Source organism: Colobus angolensis, unplaced genomic scaffold, assembly GCF_000951035.1.
Source record: "Colobus angolensis palliatus isolate OR3802 unplaced genomic scaffold, Cang.pa_1.0 Scaffold168, whole genome shotgun sequence".
NCBI lineage: Eukaryota > Metazoa > Chordata > Mammalia > Primates > Cercopithecidae > Colobus > Colobus angolensis.
The window spans coordinates 5,390,637-5,414,539 of record NW_012114799.1 but is presented as its reverse complement, the minus strand read 5'-3'; the positions used below and the strand labels follow the sequence as shown (position 1 = coordinate 5,414,539).

The 23,903-nt window shown below is 36.9% G+C and overlaps 1 protein-coding gene across 4 annotated transcripts in view; it reads right to left on the bottom strand.

Moving 5' to 3' along the window:
• R3HDM1 (R3H domain containing 1) overlaps nt 1-23,903 on the bottom strand; it is a 200,677-nt gene that overhangs the window by 59,917 nt on the left and 116,857 nt on the right. For 3 of the 4 annotated variants that reach the window (XM_011937730.1, XM_011937728.1, XM_011937726.1), the window contains 3 exons: nt 22,628-22,776; nt 16,810-17,115; nt 7,312-7,435 (listed from right to left, as the gene is read on the bottom strand). In XM_011937730.1, the coding sequence (XP_011793120.1) occupies nt 7,312-7,435; nt 16,810-17,115; nt 22,628-22,776 (579 nt within the window). The remainder of the gene's footprint in view (nt 1-7,311; nt 7,436-16,809; nt 17,116-22,627; nt 22,777-23,903) is intronic. The other variant, XM_011937729.1, reaches the window with a different exon arrangement.

Genomic DNA, 23,903 nt, shown 5'->3' with positions numbered 1-23,903 from the left:
AAAAGTATATAATTTTGAATTATATTCTCTAAAGAGCAGAACATTAAAGATTACTAAAAGATTACTGGTCTTTTTCTAATGCAGTGCTCAGCAGAAAAGTACTCAACAGGCATAACAGACTAGCATTTGTTCTAATTAAAAAGAAAATAAAACTGGGATCTATATTGGTTAAAATTACTATAATCACAAGCAAAACTAGAAATACTCAGCTGGAAAGCACTAAAAACAAAAAACCCCGTATCATTCACCTAATCCAATCAAAGATAAGAATCTTACTTTTGCCTATGTAAGACAAAATCATGAATAAAATCATTGTTAACATTAAAATAAAGGATCATTTAATTACAGGTATGCCTCACATTATGTACATTTGCTTAATAAAATTTACATCTTGAACTGTTCAAATTGCTCATGAATTCCTCTGAACTTTTGTTTAAACAAAGAAATTTCAGACTGCTGGGCATGAACCGTTACAGAGTGACACCTAGAGAAGTGGCATTGTAGTTTAGGTTCCTTGTCTAATTATTCAGACAAAAGCAAGACTGGTACAGAGTTCTGACAGTGTCAAAAGTATAGTTTGAAGACTGCCAAGTATGAGAAAGAAAAATCCAATGATCTGGAAAAGAGGGAGAAGGTTCACGATTAGGATGGAGAAGTAGATTACTAGAGAATGAAAAGTATCAACAGGTTTCAAAAATGCTACAAGAAGAGTATTTCCAGTATCCCGACACCAAGTTGGCTACCACATAAATTATTCTTTCTCCATTAAAAAGTATATTTCAGTATACTAGAATTAAAAAAAATTATTCCTGTGATACATCTGAATTTAACCTGGAAAGTAGAGGAAAACAGTATATCTTTTATAGGAATTTATGTCAATATTGTGGGAAAGCCTCTATTTTGTAAAGTAAGAAATGCCAATAGTAAGTGATACCAAACAACAAAATAAATATCCAGATCTCAACTATATATATATATATATATACACACACATATATATTTTAAACACTACCATTCTGCTGTGTTAAAGGACTGCACTGTTGCAATATTATGCCATTTCTTCCAGCACTTTCAGAGGAAAGCACAATCAATTCCGCAAGCTGAGAGAACTAGGACAATATAAATTGATGGTTCAGGCACTTCCCTGGAGGGCTCCAAAGAATATTCTATTTTTAACTCTCTTTCACTTTAACTGAGAAGAGAGCAGGAAGGAAATGTAGTGCTCAGCAGAAAAGTATTGAACAGGCATTAACAGGCTAATTTTATTTTATATAGGTGATCTGAACTAGCATTTGTTCTAAAGGAAAGCACTCAATAACACAGAAATAATCAGAAAAATTACAAAAAGAATTAAAGAACTGCTTAGAATACCCATTAATCTAAGGTTATTTCACTTAATAGTACCTATTAATTTTTTTTCCAGACTGTGCTTGTACAACAGAGGCACTGTGAAAGTAATTTTTTTTGTTTTGTTTTTTAAAAGATGAGCCATTTTACTAAAGCCAAATTTATTTGTAACTAGGCATCTACAAGACCAAATTGTTAAAACCTCAAGCTTATAATCTTGGGCTTCTGTCTGTGGCACTATTTCGGTAGGTGGGCAATTTCAACTAAAGCTAGCCCCATGGGTGTATTTGGAAGGAGATGCAGTTGCCATCACACTTGATTATCCCTTCTTATCTATCAACCCCTCTTCTCTCACTCCTGTGCCTGAAATAAACATTTACATATACAAAAACCAATTCTAACAAAAACAGCCACACAGAGTTTATAGCTCACAGCTATTTAAAGAACTATTCCATGGAAGAGTCTATACAACTCAAGGAAATCTGTGGGTACTTACCAGATATATTTGGCTCCAGATTTCAGTGGCGGCAGGTTAATGGAGAAGGGAAAAGGGAAATAGGTGGATTGTAGGTATTATACAATGTCTGAATCTATGCTGAATCACACAATACATACTAAGAAATGCTCACAGAATCAGTGAAAAAACAAGAATAGCCAGAGCCACTACCTAGTAATTTACAAATACAAAATTCCTAGTACTTGGATTGACAGTTGTCAATAAAGAAATTGACTTTGTGCCTAGAGTCCCTATTTGACATAGCTGACTCTCCTATCAATAAGCCCCCTCATCTGCTTACCCAGTAGTGCTGATTTTTCCTGCTTGCCTTTTACACCCTCGTTACTCTTAAATTTGTGCCTTGAAATTCTGTCAACAATCTGCACACACTGAAGACTGTTTATCCTAACAAGTTTCTTCCATAGTGTCGTTCACCAGGATCCTACCATAGTCTGCTGGTAACAGAGCTTAATCAACTTGGAACCATATGATTCTGGGTTATCTGGAAAGCTAAGACTAAGGATATAATGCAGTGATAATCTTTGAAGTTATCAAATGGTTGCAAAACTAAAAGTATAGTTTCACAGAATCATTTTGCTTCCCAAAGACATACAACAACATTATTGTTTGGAAAAAAAAAATTAAATTATATCGTTGGTAAGAGCTGAGCCCAAGTAGCTTCAAATGCATTTAGGTGTATTAGGTCCGTCTGATGTCATGCTTTCATATATAACAATATCTCTAAAAAGCTGTGTAGCAATAGGGAGAGATATACTTGACTTCTGCTAATGAGTTTGGTATGCTTACAACATTAAGCTTTTTAGATAAGCTCAAAACCAAACTGAATTTGCCATCCAAATCTTACTTTGGAAAAGAAATAAGCAATAGCTCTCACAAATTTTTAATAGGTAAATTATATTAGGCCAAAGCTGTCACTTAAATTCAAATCCTTATTTCTGAACATGATGCATGATTTAAAGGTATTACAATTAATGAAAAATATAAACAAATGTTAACACCTTCATACAGCATTAAAAAAAAGCAAAAAAGCAGTGGAAACCTGAGTAAAAAGAAGCCAGGAAGCAGCTGAAAAAGAGACCGGTTCACTGTGAGAAATGTAAACCTCTCAGACAGTGCTACGGCCCCGAATCCAACAGCTCAGGAACAAGGCCAATTATTGCAAAATATTAAATGTATATGGTGAAGCTACAAACTTTTCAGGAGTCATAAGAATAACAACAGCTACACAGAAAAGAGCTAGGGCTTTGTAAACCTAAAATCTTCACTATAATTACTACCTGCAGAAAAAGTTTCTTTATAGTATACCAAACTCCTTATATGCAGTGTACTTTATAGTATTCAAAACATACATTTTATGATAAAGGTTTAAAGTAATAAATATTAGTGCAACTGGTAATCTGATCTTTTGAAATAGTTGCTTTTATTGACTCGTTATTGACAGTTGGTTGCCAAGCTGTTATAAACCAATTCTCTATTATTCTACCTTTCTGAACTAGAAATGACTCATATGAGACACAAAGAATCGTGGAGTTTTAGAGTACACAGAGGTTTCAACAGACAATACAGTAAAACTTCCATACTCTGCAAATGAGTCCAACTGAAACTCAGTGGCTTTTTTTTTTTTTTTGAGACGGAGTCTTGCTCTGTCTCTCAGGCTGGAGTGCAGTGGCGCGATGTCCGCTCACTGCAAGCTCTGTCGCCTCCCAGGTTCACGCCATTCTCCCGCCTCAGCCTCCCAAGAAGCTGGGAGTACAGGCGCCCGCCACCACGCCCGGCTAATTTTTTTGTATTTTTAGTAGAGACAGGGTTTCACCGTGTTCACCAGGATGGTCTCGATCTCCTGACCTCGTGATCCGCCCGCCTCGGCCTCCCAAAGTGCTGGGATTACAGGCATGAGCCACGGCGCCCGGCCAGAAAACTCAGTGGCTTTAAGTGATATGCCTAACACCACTTAAAAATGACTAAGGGCCATCAGGATTCTGACTTGTATTTTGTTGTTCTTTCCATTATACAGTGCATTGCCCAGAAAGTCTTGTGTGTGTAGCCAGGGTTTCTTCTGTTTCTGTTGATAGGGGTTTACTCAACCTTGTTTTGAATGAACAGTCCAGTAGTTTCACATTCGTAACAAAAGACTAGTACATTCATTTCCCCAGCAGTAATGTTAGTCCTGATTTCAGCTGGGGTCCACTGGCACACATGGGTAAAAGACCTAGAGAATTTTATCCTTGAGATATTTCCCCAACCTCTTCCCTACCTGCCAAAGGAAAAATAATAAAAGATTCCGTATTTCTTCTGCCCATACCCTATCTGGTCTAAAAATACTTTGCTCAGTTGGGTTTGTTAATTGAGGGAAAAATTTCTTTGAGTTCAGATATAAACATTTAAACATTACTTGTGCCATAGTGAAAAAAAAAAGAAAAAATCACGCCAAATCTACTCGTGTTTTCATTATTTGGTTGAATAGTTTTACTCTTTTATGTAATTAAAAAAAAAACATGCTTCTTGACACTTTGTGGGGTAAGCAAGTGTTGTTTGACAAGACATAAAAATATTAGATATAAAAAATTATTTCTCATTTTTAATCAGATTGGGATAGTAGAATGTAGAGATGTAAGAAAATAAAAGCCAAAAGGATTCCCAGAAGTATGTTTCCATATAAAAATGTAAATTATGAAACAGTAATTGCTATATATCTGTTTAAAAAACCCAAAAACAATAAACTGTCTTGTTAATTTCCCAGTACATTTTACTTTTCTACACTAGGGCACATACAAACATAAACGCACACTTTTCTGTTAATTTTTTTTTTTAATTTTGAGACTGAGTCTCACTCTGTTGCCCAGGCTGGAGTGCAGTGGTGCCATCTTGGCTCACTGGTTCAAATGATTCTCCTGCCTCAGCCTCCCAAGTAGCTGGGATTACAGGTGTGCGCCACCACGCCTGGCTAATTTTTTTTTTTTTTTTGTATTTTTAAAGTAGACACAGGGTTGCACAATGTTGGCCAGGCTGGTCTCAAACTCCTGACCTCAGATGATCCACCCGCCTCGGCCTCCCCAGAGTGGTGGGATTACAGGTGTTAGCCACCACACCTAGCCTTCTGCAAGTTTTGACATAAAAATTAATGATGAGCTAACTATAAAAAAGTCTTTAGATTACAACTTTTAGAAAAAGAGTTCAAATCCCCACTAATTCTATGAAAAGGTTCAATACAATTACCAACACAATAGTTGGCACTGGTACTGCTGAACTCTTCTTTAAAGGAAAATTATCTATGATACTTATTAGCAAAACAAAATTCCTTTTTCTTTTAGATAAGAATGTTTTGATGATTTATTCCTTTTATTCTTCAAACTGAATGAGTCAACTAACTTAATCTGTAAGTTAAGAGGATACTATATAAAATAGCTGAAAGGACAAGTCTAGTTTTTATCAAGTGCTATATTATGACTGACTCATAAGAGCCAAACACAATGTCAAACATTTTTCAAAGACACGATTCTCTTTTTTGCGCCTGTAGCACTATTCAGATGCAATCTGATTGTTTCCTCCTTCTCATCATAACTAGCATCAGAGAAAACCCCACAATTAAAAATGTCACCAATAATAAACACATGCTATCTGTCACACAGATGTTTTCACCCCGATCAGGCATATTTACTTGTATTCCATTAAATGTCTTTTTTTTTTTTTTTTTTTTTGCAGAGAGGCAATTGTACTTGCATACTAGTCCCAATTTGTGATTGGAAGTGATTTTATAGGTAGTTTGACCATGGAGAGGGATAAAAATTTTGCAATGTTGAAGAACAAAATTAGTAAGCTAACACAAATACAGAACAAAGGATTTTTGCCTGCCTAGGATGTACTAATGAATTAAGTTAATTAGTCACACACAAGGATATTTAAATGAGTAGCATAAAGGTACATTTCTTTATTAGGGCATCAGCTACAGTGTGTGTTATAATTTTGGAAGACAAAAATCAGAAAAAAAAATATGAAAATTCGATTACTTGAGGTCCAGAAAAATTCAGAAAATTGTTTCTGAATAAAACACCAATGTATATAAAGCTAATAAGCAGTATCACAACCAATGTTCTCACGAATAGAGAATACTTTTTGATACCTTTTGAAATTATATCATATACTAGTTACATTATTTGACGTGGACTGTATTATTAAATTTTAGGTAGCTTGGAACTACAGTTCTAACTTGGCTAAAATGACGAATGTTTGTATTCAACACTCTTTGGAAGAACATTTGTCACAGGTACAATACAAGGCTAGTAACATATTAAAAGGGGAGAACCTGTAAACTAACCACAAGACAACTCCTAAGGGTACCAGATTAAGGACCTGGAAGTAATCCTGCATGGCTACGCTAAGCATGAACTATATCTAGCAAAGAAAGTTAGTGAGTCACAATGATCACTGAAGACTGCAACAGTAAAGAGAAGTATGACTACTATTCATCAGATGGGCCAGTCATCAGATGGGCCAGTGCAGAGATGCTTCTCCTAAACTGGTGGTAACCCTGAAGAGTTTCACACAATATCAAGAGCAGTGAACAGCCTCAGTGGAGGTGGAGATTATGGGTTCCTCAGTGAGTCATACTCACATAGTCTGGGAGCCTCCAATAGTGAAAAGCAGTTAAGAAAGCCCTAAAGAAACCAATGATAAAATTCTACTTCAACTCCTAGAGTTATAAAAGGCTGAATAAATACCTTATTAAACATCTGGGAAGTACACATCTAGGTGAGAAGCATATAGAGAAATGAGTTCATTAAAAAATCAGTAAGATAGTTTTATACACTGAGATCAAAATTGTTTTCACTGAATGCTTGAAGAAAATCTGCAAAGTGCTAAAACAAAAACAATGCTGAGTTTTAATAAATTTCATTTAAGTGGCCTTAGATTGTATTTTGTTTAAAAATACTTTTCACTATCAATCAACAAATTGAAAAGCAAAACACAGAAAATATGCTAAGTACATCATTTCTTTCAAAGGCATGCTTACTAAAAGATCAAAATATCATCCCTAGACTAGGGTTCTCAATCCAAGATAGGTGGTTTTGATCTTTGATTCTGGTTAGCTATTGATAAGTCATCTTGCCTTGCCTTGCCTTGCCTCTCTTGTTGTTACCATAGGTGATTTATCAGGCTGCAAAGACAGCTTAAATTTCAATGGCAGTGAGAGATGGCAGCCACTTAAAAAACTGCTTAAGATATTCCCAGATACTCCCAACCCTTTAGCATGTAGACCTGACACTGTGGTATTTTCCAGAGGATGCCAAGATTTGCTCACTCTTTTAATCTCACTGGTTTGCAAACTCATATGTATGAACATATTCGAGATCCAGAGAGACTGGGTAGGTACTACTAAAGAGCAGTACTGAAACAGAAGATGGAAAAAAGCATGGCTCAGAAGTTATGACATAAGAAACACAACTCACCTGTCTGCTGTGCAGGTTGTGGCAGTGGTTGGTTTAGATGTGAATTGTAATGAACAGAAGGGACTGGGCGATACTGAGGTTGGCTGGAGTGATAGTGGCCTGGAGTGCAATAACAGGCTGGCATCTAGGATCATAAATATTGTGGGAAAAAAAATCAATTTTACTTGCATTACATGCTTTTCTGTGAGGAAGATCACAGTTTAATGAGTAATAATTCTTTTTAGCACTAATCATCCGAAAACTGCTTTTTCTTAAATTTAACTGAAATATTTTTAAAAATTCAAACATACAGTATGCATAAAAAGGTAACTAATGTGTCACCAATCATATTTAGATTTTAATTTTTTTGCCATATTTGCTTCAGATCTCTTACAAAACCAAACATTACTTAATTAGCTAAAGACTCACCCTATTTCCTTTACTCTAACTTCCGTAGAAGCCATTATTCTGTAGTTGGTGATTTTACTATATAGTATATATCTGTTTACTATGTCTCTATTATCCTTGCATGTATTAGTACTTTATTTATTTGTATTTTTTTTTTTTTGGAGGTGGAGTCTTGTTCTGTTGCCCAGGCTGGAGTGTAGTGCCATGATCTCGGCTCACTGCAACTTCCGCCTCCCAGGTTCAAACAATTCTCCTGCCTCAGGCTTCCGAGTAGGTGGGATTATAGGTGTGCACCACCATGCCTGGCTAATTTTTCTATTTTCAGTAGAGATGGGGTTTCACCATGTTGGCCAGGCTGGTCTCAAACACCTGACCTCAAGTGATCTGCCCACCTCAGCTTCCCAAAGTGCTGGGATTGCAGGCATAAGCCACTGCACCCGGCCGACTATTTTAAAAATCCAAATGTCCAAAATCTGAAATACTCCAAAATCTTTAACTTTCTGAGTACCAACATGATGCCAAAAGCATCATGTCATGTCAGTATGCAAAAAGAAACTCTACACCTGACCTCATGTGACAGGTTACAGTCAAAACTTTATGTCATGCACGAAGTTACTTAAAATATTGCTTATATTACCTTAATATTGCTTATATATGATGTATATTACCATATACATCATATAAGATGTATATGAAACACAAATGAACTTGGTTTTAGATTTTGGGCCCTATCCCAAGATATCTCATTGCATATATGCAAATATTCCAAAAAAAAAAAAAAATCTGAAACTTCTGGTCCCAGGCTTTTCAAATAAGGGAAACTCAACTACATATAACTTCATGAAATTTATTTTGCAATTCATATTGTTTTTGAGACATCTTTCTTTATTGAAACATATACAGCTAGCTCATTCAATTTAACTGCTGAAGAACATTCATTGTATAAACTATTTTATCCATTCCCACATTAATGCACAGTTATACTGGTTCCATTCTTTAATTCTTCTCATACAGTCATGTATCGCAAAGTGACATTTTGGTCAATGATGGATTACATATATGATGGTGGCCCCCTAAGATTATAAAGAAGCTGAAAATCCTATCACCCAGTGATGTCATAGCATAATACATCACTCACATGTCTGTAGTCCTACTGCGCTAGCAGTTGTTTAAAAGTATAGCAGACAGTATATAAGACTTGGAAATGATAATAAATGGCTATTATTGGTTTATATATTTACTATATTTTTAACTATTATTTTAGAATGTAGTCCTTCTGGGCCGGGTGTGGCAGCTCACGCCTGTAATCCCAGCCCTTTGGGAGGCTGAGGCGGGAGGATCGCTTGAGCCAAGGAGTTCGAGATCTGGCTGGGCCACACAGTGAGACCCTATCACTACTGAAAATTAAAAAAATAGCTAGGTGTGGTGGCGCACGCGCCTGTAGTCCTGGATACTCGGAGGCTGAGGTTGGGGATTACTTGAGCCCAGGAGGTCACAGCTGCAAGTGAGCAGTGGTTGCACCACTGCACTGCAGCCTGAGTGACAGTGGTAAGAGCCTGTATTAAAAAGAATGTAGTCCTGCTACTTATTAAAAACTACAAAACAGATTCAGGGCCGGAGGCAGGGGCTCACACCTGTAATCCTAGCACTTTGGGGTGGATCACTTGAGCTCAGGAGTTCGAGACCAGCCTGGGCAACATGGTGAAACCCTGTCTCTACAAAAAATACAAAAATTAGCCAGGTGTGATGCGCATGTCTGTAGTCCCAGCTACTTGGGGGGCTGATGTGGGAGAACTGCTTGAATCTGGGAGAATGAGGCTTCAGTGAGCCAAGATCGTGCCATTGCATTCCAGCCTGGGTGACAAAGTGAGACCCTGTCTCAAAAAACAAAAAACAAAACAAAACCCAAACCAAACACACACACACACACACACACACAGACTCAGGTATGTCTTTCAGGAGGTATTTCAGAAGAAGGCATTGTCATCATAGGAGATGACAGCTCCACGTGTGTTACTGCCTCTGAAGACCTTCTAGAGGGACAAGATGTGGAGGTGGAAGACAATGATGCTGATGATCCTGAACTGCGTAGGCCCAGGCTAATATGCATGTCTGCATCTTGGTTTTTAATTAAAAAAAATTAAAAAGAAAGAAAATTTAAAAATTCATAAAAGAAAAGCTTTAGAATAAGGATATAAAGAAAATATTTCTGTATAGCTGTACGATGTATTTGTGTTTTAAGCTAAGTTTTATTACATAAGAACAAAAAAGTGAAAAGAATTAAAATGTTTATAAAGTTACTGTAAGCTAAGGTTAGTTTATTATTGAAGAAAGAAAAATGTATTAGATAAATTAAGTGTAGCCTAAGTGAAGAGTGTTTATGAAGTCTACAGTAGTAAAATGTCCCAGGCCATCACATTCACTCACCACTCACTGACTCACCTAGAACAACTTATAGTCCTGTAAGCTGCATAAATGGTTAACTGCACTATATCAGTGTACTATTTAAAAAAATCTTTTGACCGGGTGCAGTTGCTCACGCCTGTTAATCCCAGCACTTCTGGAGGCTGAGGCAGGCAGATCATGAGGTCAGGAGTTTATCAGCCTGGCCAACAAAGTCAAACCCCGTCTCTCCTAAAGATACAAAAAGTTAGCCAGGCATTGTGGCACGTGCCTTGTAGTCTCAGCTACTCAGGGGCTGAGGCAGGAGAATCACTTGAACCAGGGAGGCAGAGGTTGTGGCGAGCTGAGGTCTTACCACTGAACTCCAGCCTGGCGGCAGAGCAAGACTCCGTCTCAAAGAAAAAAAAAAACCAAAACCAAAATCTTTTATATCGTATTTTTACCGTACCTTTTTGGTTTACATATGTTTAGATATACAAATACTTATCATTGTGATATAACTGCCTACAGTATTTAGTACAGTAACATGTTGTATAGGTTTGTAGCTCATAGGCTATACCATATAACCTAGGTGTGTAGAGGGCTACACCATCTAGGTGTGTGTAAATACACTTTGTGACATTCACACAATGACAAAACCCACTAGAGATGCATTTCTCAGAAAGTATCTCTATCATTAAATGATGCATGACCACATTTCTAATGCAAATTCAAATGCCATCAAGACGATCTTGATTTAGTTTTCCTTTCAGAGCTATTACTATTAGTTATGAAGTTCTCTTAATCTGACCTTGTTTGGGGTGAAGAATAAACACCTAATCCGGTATTAAAGAAGTATGTGGGTAAATTAACTTTAACAGTGTCATGGGCTCGCTCACATTCTGCTCTTCTGATTGGGGTTATTTGTAAAAAGAACAGAGATCTGTGGCGATCTTAAAGAGTGCTCACCTCATCTGAAAACCAGCCAGGTGTAACATTCCTAGGTTAGTTTTTAGCCAAGAATCTCTCAAGTTTAGTGTAGATCTCCTGTCTTTGAAGCATTAAAATAGACACAATACATACAGGATCCCTTAACTGTTCCTGGAGGTATCAGATAGTAATCTAAATCCTGAGTTTAGGTATTTTCCTTTAATTAAAGAAGATATCTTTTTTATTTGGCTGGATTTGGATTTGGCTGGAGTGAAGTGGTGCAATCTCAGTTTACTGCAACCTCCAATTTCCAGGTTCAGGCAATTCTCCTGCCTCAGTCTCCTGAGTAGCTGGGATTACAGGTGCCTGCCACCACACCTAGCTATGTTTTTTTTTTGGTATTTTTAGTAGAGATGGGGTTTCACCATATTGGCCAGGCTGGTTTCGAACTCCTGACCTCTAGTGATCCGCACATCTTGGCCTCCTAAAGTGCTAGGATTACAGGCTTGAGCCACTATGCCTGGCTAGTACCTCTCTCTTTTTAAAATTGAGATGGAGTCTCTCTCTGTGTCCCAGAAGTGCAGTGGCACGATCTCAGCTCACTGCAACCTCTGCCACCCGGGTCCAAGCAATTCTCGTGCCTCAGCCTCCCAAGGTAGCTGGGATTATAGGTGCCCGCCACCACGCCCGGCTAATTGTTTTTGTATTTTTAGTAGAGATGGGGTTTCGCCATATTGGTCAGGCTGGTCTCGAACTCCTGACCTCAAGTCATCTGCCTGCCTCAGCCTCCCAAAGTGCTGGGATTACAGGCGTGAGCCACTGTGCCCGGCTGCCAATATCTCTTTTAAGGCAAAAATTATTAACACTATTTTTGGTATAGAGATGCAATGTATATGGCAACAACAGCAATAGGATGGAGAATGTAAATGGAATTATACTGTCATAAGGCTGCTACATTTTACTTGAAATTTCAATATTAACTTGAAGTAGATTTTGATAAGGTAAAGGGAGGTAAAGGTATATAACACAGTCCCTAGAAAAACAAACACATTCAGAAAATTCAAGGGGATGTACCTAAAAAGACAATACTAAAGAAAGTGAACTGAAGTGCTCACTTTGGCAGCACATATAATAAAATTGGAACAATACAGAGAAGATTAGCATGGACACTGCACGAGGATGACATGGAAATTCGTAAAGTATTCAATATTATTTTTAAAAAGTTCAAATAATATAAAATGCAGGAAAGTAGAATAAAATACAGATAGGGCAAATAAAAAAAAATCACAATGTGGCATACCTGAATCTAACTATGTCAAAAATACATTAAATTTAAAGGGTCTAATGACACTCAAATCATTGTATAAAGAGGCAGAACCCAACTAATAACCATAAATGAAAGACACTTTAAATATAGGGGTTGCAAGTAAGGTAGAAAAAGACATACCATTTAAATGTTACTCAAAAGAATGACACTCTATAATGTCAGATAAAATAGGTTTCAAGAAATACTATTAGAGACAGAGAAAAACATTATGTATAAGTCAGTATATCAGGAAGATATGATAAATATAAATTGCTTAATATAGCTTCAAATACTATAAAAAACTCATAGAACTTAAAAGGGAAATAGACAAATCCCAAAACAATAGAATATGAAATCAATGATGACCAGAATAAATGAAAAAACACCCCATGCTCATTTAAGACTGGAAAATTTAATAGTTAGTATGGCAATAATATCAAAGAGATCTACATATTCCATGCAATACCTATCAACACTCCAATGGTCTTTTTTTGCAAAAACAGAAAAGCCCATTCTCAAATTCATATGGAACCGCAAGGAGTCTGAATACTAAAAACAATTTTGAAGAACAGAGTAGGAGTACTCACTCTTTCCATTTTTAAAAGTTACTACAAAGCCACAGCAATGAAAACAATGTAGTATTGGCAAAAGGGTAGAAATACATAATGTGGTAAAAGTGAAAGCTCAGGAAAAACCCTTACATTTATGGTCAACGGATACTTGACAAGGATTCCAAGGTTACTTAATGGGGAAAGAAAAGTATCTTCAACAAATAATGCTAGAATAACCAGATATATACTTGAAAAAGAATAAAGATGAACTCTTGCTTCATACCATATTCAAAAATTAACTCAAAATGGATAAATGACCTAGGAGCTAAAAACAAAGCACTTAAAAGAAGGACTACATTTTCGTGACCTTTGTTTTGGCAACAAATTCTTAGATATGACACCACAAGCACGAGAAATAAAAGAAAAAATGGATAAAGTGAACTCTACCAAAATTAAAAAAACTTTTATCCATCAAAGAACATTATTAAGAAACTAAAAAGACAATTTTACAGAATGAGTGAAAATAATTGCATATCACTTATCTGACAAGGGTCTAGTATCCAGAATACATAAAGAGCTCTTAGCTCAATAATAAAAAGACAAATATATATATATATATACAAATATACACACACACACACATACTCCAAAAAACTGAAAACAGATATTAAAAAAATACATGTATCCACATATTCAAAACAGCACCATTTACAGAAACAAAAGATGAAAACATTCCAAATTTCAGCCAGGCGTGGTGGCTCATGCCTGTATCTCAGCACTTTGGGAGGCCGAGGTGGGCGGATCACTTGAGGTCAGAAGTTCCAGACCAGCCTGGTCAAAATGGTGAAACACCATCTCTACCAAAAATACAAAAATAAGCTGGGCGTGGTGGCTCATGCCTATAAGCCCAGCTACTTAGGAGGATGAGGCAGAGAATTGCAGGTGAACCTGGCAGGTGGAGGTTGCAGTGAGCCAAGATCACACCACTGCATTCCAGCCTGGGCAACAAAGAGAGACTCTATCTCAAAATAAATAAATAAACAAACAAACAAAAAAGAAAGAAAGAGAAGGAAGGAAGGAAGGAAGGAAGGAAGGAGGGAGGGAGGGAGGGAGGGAAAAGAAAACATTCCAAATTTCAATTAATGGATAAAAAAGTAAAGTATGAATAGTGTGAACCGATTTTTTTTTTTTTTTTTTTTCGAGACAGTCTCGCTCTGCCGACCAGGCTGGAGTGCAGTGGCCGGATCTCAGCTCACTGCAAGCTCCGCCTCCCGGGTTTACACCATTCTCCTGCCTCAGCCTCCCGAGTAGCTGGGACTACAGGCGCCCACTACCGCGCCCGGCTAGTTTTTTTTTTTTGTATTTTTTAGTAGAGACGGGGTTTCACCGTGTTCGCCAGGATGGTCTCGATCTCCTGACCTTGTGATCCGCCCGTCTCGGCCTCCCAAAGTGCTGGGATTACAGGCTTGAGCGTGTGAACAGATTTTTAAGGATGAATACATTTTAAGTATGAATAGTGTGCCACTGTGTGTGTGTGTGTGTGTGTGTGTGTGTGTGTGTGTGCGCGCACGCGCGCATGCGCACAGGCCTAAGCTACAATGTGGTGCAGGCCTAGGCTACAACTTTGCAAATATTATGTTAAGTGAATTAAGTCAGACACAAAAGGTAACAGGTCACCTGATTCCATTAATATGAAGTATTCAGAATAGGTAAATCCACAGGAGACAGAAGCAGATTGGTGGTTGCCAGAGGCTGGGAAATGGGGCAATAAGTAGCAACTGCTAACAGGTAGGGGGTTTCCTTTTGGAGTGATGAAAATATTTTGGAACCAAACAGAAGTGGTGGTTGTACAACACTGTGAATATGAACTAAATGCAACTAAAATGTTCACATAAAAATGGTTAAATGATTAATTTTATATTATGTGAATTTCAATAAAAAAATCAAAATGACCTGCCCCACAAAAAAAAATCCTGAACAAAAAAACACGTAACACTAAAATATTAGAACACAAATTCTCAGCTCACTAAAACCTCTGGCTACTGGGTTCAAATAATTCTCCTGCCTCACACTCATGAGTAGCTAGGATTACAGGTGCACACCAGCATGCCCAGTTAAATTTTTGTATTTTTATTAGAGATGGGGTTTCACCATGTTGGCAAAGTTGGTCTCAAACTCCTGACCTCAAGTGATCTGCCCATCTTGGCCTCCCAAAGTGCTGGGATTACAGACATAAGCTACCGTGTCCGGCTCAAAACTCTGAAATCTTAAAGAGTGAGCTCTCTGACCACATATAATTAAAATAGCAATCAATAACGAAAGGTATTTAGAAAGCCCCTAAATATTTGGAAATCAAATAACATACTTCTAAGTAAGTCATGGGTCATAAAAAGTCCTCCTAAAAGACAAAACATTTTAAACTAAATAATAACTAACATACTACATATCCAAATTTGTGGCTAGCACCAAAATGTTGCTTAGAAATTTGCAGCATTAAAAAAAAAAGAGAAAAAGAAATTTATAGCATTAAAAACTTCTATTAGAAAGAAGAAAAATCTAAAATCACTGAAAATAAGATCATAAAAATTAATGAAACTTTCTTTCTTTTTGAGATGGAGTCTCGCTCTGTTACCCAGGCTGGAGTGCAGTGGCTCAATCTCGGCTCATTGCAACCTTCATGTCCTGGGTTCAAGTGATTCTCCTGCCTCAGCCTCCCCAGTAGCTGGGATTACAGGCGTGCACCACCACAGCTGGCTAACTTTTGTATTTTCAGTAGAAAAAGGGTTTCGCCATGTTGGCCAGGCTGGTCATTAACTCCTGATCTCAAGTGATCCACCTGCCTCAGCCTCCCAGAGGGCTGGGATTGCAAGCGTGAGCCACCACGTCCAGCCCGTTTTTTGTTTTTTTTTTTAAGAACATCAAAAGAATTGATAAACCATCTGGCTAAATTAATAAACAAAAACGAGAGTGTAAAATTACCATATCAAGAAATAAAAAGGGAACACCACTAAGATCCTAAAGATATTAAAAGCATAAAGGGATATTAAGAACAATTTTATGAAAACAAGTTTGAAACATGAAATGGACACAAATTATGACAATAAGTCCAAAGAGAAACAGAGAACTGGAATCCTTTTATATCTACTAAGAAATTAAATTTGTAATTTAAAAATCTTCCCTGCAAAAAATCTCCAGTTATAGATGAATTCATTGGTGAATTCTGGCAAACATGTGAGAAGAAGTAACATCAATCCTACACAAACACCTTTAGAAAATAAAGGAGGAGGAGGGAACAATGCACAACTCATTTTAAGGCTAGTACCACCCGGAGAGTACAACCAAAAATACTACAAGCAAACTGCGGACCAATATCCTTCATGAACATAGATGCAAAAATCTTTAACAAATATTAGCAAACTGAATCCCACAACATATAAGGATAGTCTGTTTCAGAAATTAAAAGTCAGTTAAACATTCAAAAGTTTCGCCATATTGCCCAGGCTGGTCTTCAACTCCTAGGCTCAAGCCCAGCCTTGTGAGTCTGCCTCAGCCTCACAAAGTGCTGGGATTACAGGGCGTGAGCCACTGTGCCCAGCCTTACCATTTTATTTTTACAGTGGATTTACACTTTATTGTGTTTCCCCAGTGGATTTACACTTTATTGTGTTTCCCTTAGGTTAGTATTTTAGAAACCCATACCTCTCAGTCAGAAAAAAAACCCTTAAAGCTCACATACTTTACCAACCAGCTGGAGCATTTACCTGTCATATGGTTGCTTAGCACGTGCATGAAAATCTCCAGAGGAGGAAAGATGACTATATGCTTTGTTTATATACTCTGACAAATTCTCTTCATGAGAATTTAAAAACAAGTTCTTTGAAGTTAAAATTGATCTTAAGTGAGAGGTTTCCACAAGAAAGAAAAGGTTAAAAAGCAATATACCTGTGGTGATGGCTGCTGAATATATCCCTGCTGCTGGAGCACAGGCTGGCTGACAGGATGACCAGAGGCAGAATATCCAGCAGTAGGGACTGGCTGCCCAGGTGGTAGGGGAGGAGGAGGAGGAGGTGGTGGTGGTGGTGGTGGAGGAGGATGTGGTGGGGGGGCTGCTGTCATGATATAACCAGACTGCTGTGGAGACTGAAGAACCACAGTGGACTGGAACATGGTGGCATGAGGGTCAGAACCATCAGTAGATGGCTGGCGAGCAAGACTCATGTGACTAAACTGAGACCCAAGGTTATCCTGCTAAAAAAGGAACAAGTCAACAATTAGTAAGCCTTCTACACATAGGCCAAACTTATCAAAGAAAAATATTTCCTATTTTTAAATAAGGTACAGTAGTACATATTATGGAAATTATATATATCTACAACAGCAATAATGTAACAGAGGGAAACTTCAAAAAAATGACAACTCTATTGTTGAATATTACAATGCTGTCATTACATATTATTTAAAAAATATATCTAATGGGGATGTACAGCATGCAGAAAATAGTAGGGTACAACATTTCACATTAAAACGTGAAGACATTTATTTAAATGAAGATGAAAGGAACATTAGAATGTAGAAGTGAAATTGGCCATGTTCATATTATATAATTAGTATTTTCTGAAAGGACTTCAAAGACCAAGCAAAGAGCAAGGTACTAATTAGTATTTGCTTTAAATTATCTCCCCTCTTCCTAGAAGGCAAAATTCGAATTCTATGCATTTTTGTTTCCCTAACCATGAAATTACTTGTAGAAATTAAAAACATAAAATCCAACTACACAGTCCTTTCTCTAATCTCTCAAAAATAATTTGGCCATACATTCCATTCTTCCCTTGTGTTTTTCAGTCTGTTCTGGAAGTCAGATAATTTGACAAATGTAATTCAAATGACAGTTTCCTACGCTTTTGCTAAATGGTGCCCTACCAAGACAAGGGTTATGATTTATGTGCTATCTGACAAACATTTCTCTAATTCAACAGGATAAGGACCAGCTCTTATTGTTCCAGAAAAATATAACTGAAATGATGATATAGGGTTAAAATGCTCCCTATTCCCAAGAAACCACAGACTGGCAACAAAATATACCACATTTTGTTAAAAGGTCAACACAAAATTGTGGCAATTGAGTCATCAGATCAAAGCTGACATGTCTGCAGTTTCTAGATCTACTGGATTTTCCAAAGAATATTAAGGCTATGGAGAAGATAAAGGACTGAAAGGAGATGCCTGATTTAATGATTGAAAATACATGGTTTTTCTCTTCCCAAATAGTCACGCTGACATACTCTAGCACTATTAGCCTAACTTAGTGAATGCTTTCAAAAAGAAAAAAATGTACCTATGAACTGTAATTTCTATGTTATATTATCAAATACTGTTAATAGAAGTACCATAACTGTATACCACTCTCAAAGTCACCTTGGAAAAAAGTCATTTTCTTATTCCAATAAAAATTGGAGGCATACTTTGGATTGAAGAAAGTATCGTTAACTTTACAGTCACAGATTAAATATCCAGAAATCTTCTTAGAAAATACACTTAGAAGTCCTCTGTAGCTGTAAGCTACAACTCACCCTAAGAACTGGTACTGAGTCTACTGGACCTTCAGTGTTGGTGAGAAAACACAATGCCTAAACCCAGATGAAAGCTACCATCCCAGGACAGCACAGATCCCGCACTGGTCTCAATGAGAAAGTTGCTGAAACGTATTAGGACTAGAATAATCAACCTGAAAATTCCTTCATTATGAAAAAGCAGGAAAAGATTAAACAATCACCATAATAAGCCACTATAACCAATATCTTATGGAATAGAATAAATTATTTCTAGTATGAATTAGAAATACTTTTTTTAGATACATATGTAAACCTGACTCAAAAAATCGTATTACATTAATGACACTCTTGAGCATTCATCACACATCCACCCACAGAAACAATGCAGGAGGTGAATAGAGATATAGTACCACGGAGTATTGCTGGGTGGGTGAGACTGGCAGGAGCGGGGATGGGTAAGGGGCTGTAGAGTACTGAACAGGCTGTGAAGAGGACTGCAGAGGACGAACAGGCTAAAGAATAACAGGTTGGCAAACAATGTTAATGTCAGAATAAAACGTTAGAAGAATTGCATAAAATGGAAATTTACACTTTTTTGGCAATAGCTTTAACTACATTTATAAAGTCATTTAAAATATAACAACATAGCAAACAACAAAAACAATACAAAGGGAAGAAACTCTAATACAGTAAAAGTTTCAAAAACATGTATGCCTGAATTTATTACATAATTAGGAGGATAATTTTTTGCAATAAAATATTTCTTTATTATAGATGAACGGGAACAGGTGATTTAGGCATTTTGAATCCTATTATTTAACCAAGACCCCTGGGTTAAGTCAGTCAAAGCAAAACTACTTCTCATTATTTCCTGGTTTTATGAAAGGGCTGCCCTATTTTGCAGTATAACACTAAATTATAAATGAAACACTTCATTCTTACTATCAGACAGCAATAACTTACACAATAACTGTCACAATTACCCTACTGATAAGGCAAAATTAAGCAGTCTTTTGGGACCAAAGCCCCTAACTTTTAGCAATTTTATAAGAAAAATGCACTGGGTAAAAAAATATAGTGGGAACTATTAAGAATGATAGCCTAAGGAACAACACACATATACATACAGACACATGCACACACACACACACACAAACACATCTCTTTTATATAAGGAAGATAAACACTTCCTTTGTAATTAAACACATTTCTATTAAGATAGTACATATTAGGAGCTGAGAAACTAGTTACTTAAAATCTCTGGCCGTTAATGAAATATTCCTGAGTTTCAGGAAAAAAAGGTTTTATGTTTCCCGGGGGCACTCAAAAACAGGTGTTATTTTTTAAAAAAAGTTGTAATCACTTTTCAATCTTGGGTATACAGCTGGTCATCTACTAACTAAAACTGGCATCTGTTTAATGTTCTCATATTTATACTGTTTATTACAAAAAAGGTAATATACATATTGTATAAAGACTATAGCAACTCACTTTACAGAAGGCAATCAGACTAAGGTAAATTAAGTGACTTGTAGACAGTCACATAAGCAAGTAGATGAGGAACCTAGGAAATCTTACTTGATGAAAACTCTTAGTTAAAATGTATATTCATGCATCCCCTTCTGAACAATATCTCTGAAGACAATACTTTAAAAATGTTAGATAAACTAATGGAACTAAGATTGTTCAGGCAATAATTTAAATAGAGAACTTCTATGTCAACTAAGATAGACATTGTTTGTCTATAACATGAAAGATAATAGATAATGATTTGAGTTGCACTTTTACCACAAAATCAACACAGTGGTTTCTAAATATCAAAGGCTTAGATAAATTTAAAGCAAAAAAACTATAATGAAAGCATTAAAAAACTCTTTCAGTAAAAGCTGAAAGATCCATAAAGTAGCATCTGGTTCCTCACAAAACTCATGGCTAGAAATAAGTAAGCTTCCTAACGATGACAGTACATATTATACTACATGAGGTGCAATAGCTTTAGAACTTTCAAGAACAGGCTACTTGATGTGTTATTAAGTCAGATAACCATTAAGACATAACTTTCAGATGAGCTGACCTCATCCCAAGTGAAATTCTGACACCATTTAAAGAAGAAAAAGTCTTAGCACATCCTTTTCCTACTTGAATTGCAATTGGCTGCAAAACAACATCCACCTAAAGTAACTGGTTTTATGTTACGTCCAAGAAAAGCAGCCCTTCTGAAGGCTTTGGAAATCATAGCATTATTTTGTTTGGTTATTTGAAATCTCACTGATGAATTATTTCAGATTGTGCAAAAGATATTTATTTAGAATCACTTGTTCTTTGAGTCTGTGTTTCTGGATCTGATGATGCGTTACCTGAAACACTTGGAGCAATGCTAGAAAAATAAGTTATGAAATTTGGTGAATATCCCAAGAATTCAAATTATAGCTTATTAAAGCATCTGTTTGTAAATTAGGTGGCCTACATCTTCATTTAGAACTGTCTCTTATAACTAAATCAGACAAAGTTCTAAGAGATAATAATCTGAAAAGATAAATCCCAGAGTTTTTTAAAGTTGCCAGATTAACATGATTTCCACTGAAATTTAAATAAAAATGAAACCAAATGAAAATTAGTGCTTTAAAGCTCCTGGTGAAATACATGGCACTGCAAAGACAACTACATGACAGCATAATAAAGAGGAAACTCTTTGGGACCAAGCTGACTGAAGCCAAGACAGAGAAACCCAGGGAAGAAGTTTTACGCAAGCTCAGTGTATGTAACCAAATGGGATTGGGAAGGGAATATGGGAGTCTGTGGAAATAGTTTCAGGCAATCTCTTCTACATACATTAACTGATTTGTATGGTCTTAGAAGTGTAGCCAAAGTCTGTAAGTTCTTCTTCTTTTAAAAAAGCTGCCTTGCCCAGTATTAAGAGTCTTAATTGCCAGAAGTACAATTATTTTTTATGACTTTCACACCATGAAATAATATAATTAAACTTGTATGTTCTTCAACCCAGGAATACAAATGATATCATTTGTGAGCAAAATTAATGAAATTTCTCCAGTTCAAGTTTGTCATCATACTTCTTCTTTTTTTAAGGGATACTCACTTATTTATTTAATTATTTTTTTGAGACAGAGTCTCGCTCTGTTACCCAGGCTGGTGTGCAATGGCCTGATCTTGGCTTACTGCAACCTCCCAGGTTCAAGTGATTCTTCTGCCTCAGCCTCCCGAGTAGCTGGGACTATAGGGGCACACCACCACACCTGACTAATTTTTGTATTTTTAGGAGAGGTGGGGGTTTCACCGTTTGGGCCAGGCTGGGCTCGAACTCCTGACCTCAGGTGATCTGCCTGCCTCGGCCTCCCAAAGTGCTGGGATTACAGGCATGAGCCACTGGGCCTGGTCCATCATACTTCTTTCTTACAAAATCACTCTGCATGTTTTCACCAATGAAATATTTAGAGTCTTGCAGGGAAAAAGAGATATAACTACATAAACTTTGATACGTTAAACAACCTTTAAAAGTTAGAATAAACCGGGTGCAGTAGCTCACGCCTGTAATCCCACTACACTCCAGCCTGGGCAAAAAAAAAAAAAAAAAACAGAATAAAAATAAGAGTTCATACTGGTATAATCAAGTTCCCCAAAGATGGATATTACATCTTTAGGGGAAAAAGACCAAATGTGAAATGAATGTGTAAATTCTAAACATTTTTACAAACTCAAAATATTATTGAGAGTACTTTTGGGAATTCTAACTCAGAATCACTTTGTCTTTCATAGGGTAGGTAGAATGGATGAAGAGTATCTTGGAGAACCTGAGCAGTCTATCTCAGTTTCTTCTAACTGCTTAATCTGTACAATCTTAAAACAACTCACTTTGCTCACTGGGCCAATGAACAATCTCAGTTTTGTTTTTATTCCTCCTGTTGTCCATTTCTTGCTGTTGTCAAATAGGGATAAAATACTCACCAGACAGGCTCATAAGATTAAAACAATTCTCTTCTTTCCCATATATTTTCAGTATTTATCAGGGGAAAAGTCTTTGAAGTTCTCTCTCTTTTCCTATGAGTAGTGAGTGGAATATCACTGGTGGCAGAATATTAAAGTTCTAAGAGATACTTACTTGGGCTATCTCAATTTTAATTAGCAAATTTAGTCCCAAATATGTAAAGGGGCTAGTCAACTTAGCATTATGTAATCGTGGATATGTGCACCTGTGAGAAAATGTGATTAGCTGCTGGTTGTTGAGGTGGGGCTGGCAGAGGTGGCTGTGGAGGTCCAGGCACTTGGGGTCTAACTGCTTGTTGAGTCATAGGAGGATTATACACAACTGGACTCCCATCTGGGTTTATGAAGGGCTGACCTGAAAAATTTAAAAAGAAGGAAAAAAAAACAACTTAGAATACAGATGGAAAATAGGTCCTTTTAGTAACAATTTACAAAGCATATCCAAAATCCCTTAACCACAATTGAAAAAAAAACCCTAATATTTTGAAAACAGAAAAATTTCCTTAGCTTGGGAAATGCTTGAATTGACATTAGGCTATCAAGAGTCTTTATTTCCCTCACTTAAATATTCAAATATTTTACTGCATTTCTTATTATGGGGTACTGGCCCAGACCGCTAGTGAGCTTAATTGAATTAATTTATTATTATTTTCTTAGACGGAGTCTCCCTCTGTTGCCCAGACTGGAGTACAGTGGCACAATCTCACCTTAGGGCAACCTCTGCCTCTTGGGTTCAAATGATTCTCCTGCTTCAGCCTCCGGAGTAGCTGGGATTACAGGCATGTGACACCACACATGGCTAATTTTTGTATTTTTAGTAGAGACGGGGTTTCACCATGCTGGCCAGGCTGGTCTCAAACTCCTGATCTCAGGTGATCTGTCTGCCTTGGCCTCCCAAAGTAATCCCAGCCTTATTTCATAATATGTGGTATTTTCTGAAAAACTCTGAATTGTGCAACACATTTAGCCTAAGAAATTCAGTCACAGGATTGGGGTCCTATAAGGCTATATTTCAGTTCAAAGAGAAAACGCTTGACTTCAAGATATTGGAAAGTTATTCATTTGTTTTTATTAGGAGGTAGGAAATACCTAATTTTGAGGCCACATTACATATATTTCACAAATAAGATTAGAACTGGATGAAAAACTAAAATGATTAATAGCTTCATGCTTCAAATTGTAATCTTGATGGTACTGTCCTTATTTTACAACTTCTTTTTTTTTTTTTTTGAGACAGTCTCACTCTGTTGCCCAGCCCAGGCTGGAGTATGGTGACATGAGCTCAGTTCACTGCAACCTCAGCCTCCCCTGGGTTCAGCAATTCTCCTGCCTCAGCCTCCAGACTGGCTGGGATTATAGGCACCTGCCACCACGTCGGGCTAATTTCTATATTTTTAGTAGAGATGGGGTTTCACCATGTTGGTCAGGCTAGTCTCGAACTGATGACCTCATGTGATCCACCCTCCTTGGTCTCCTAAAATG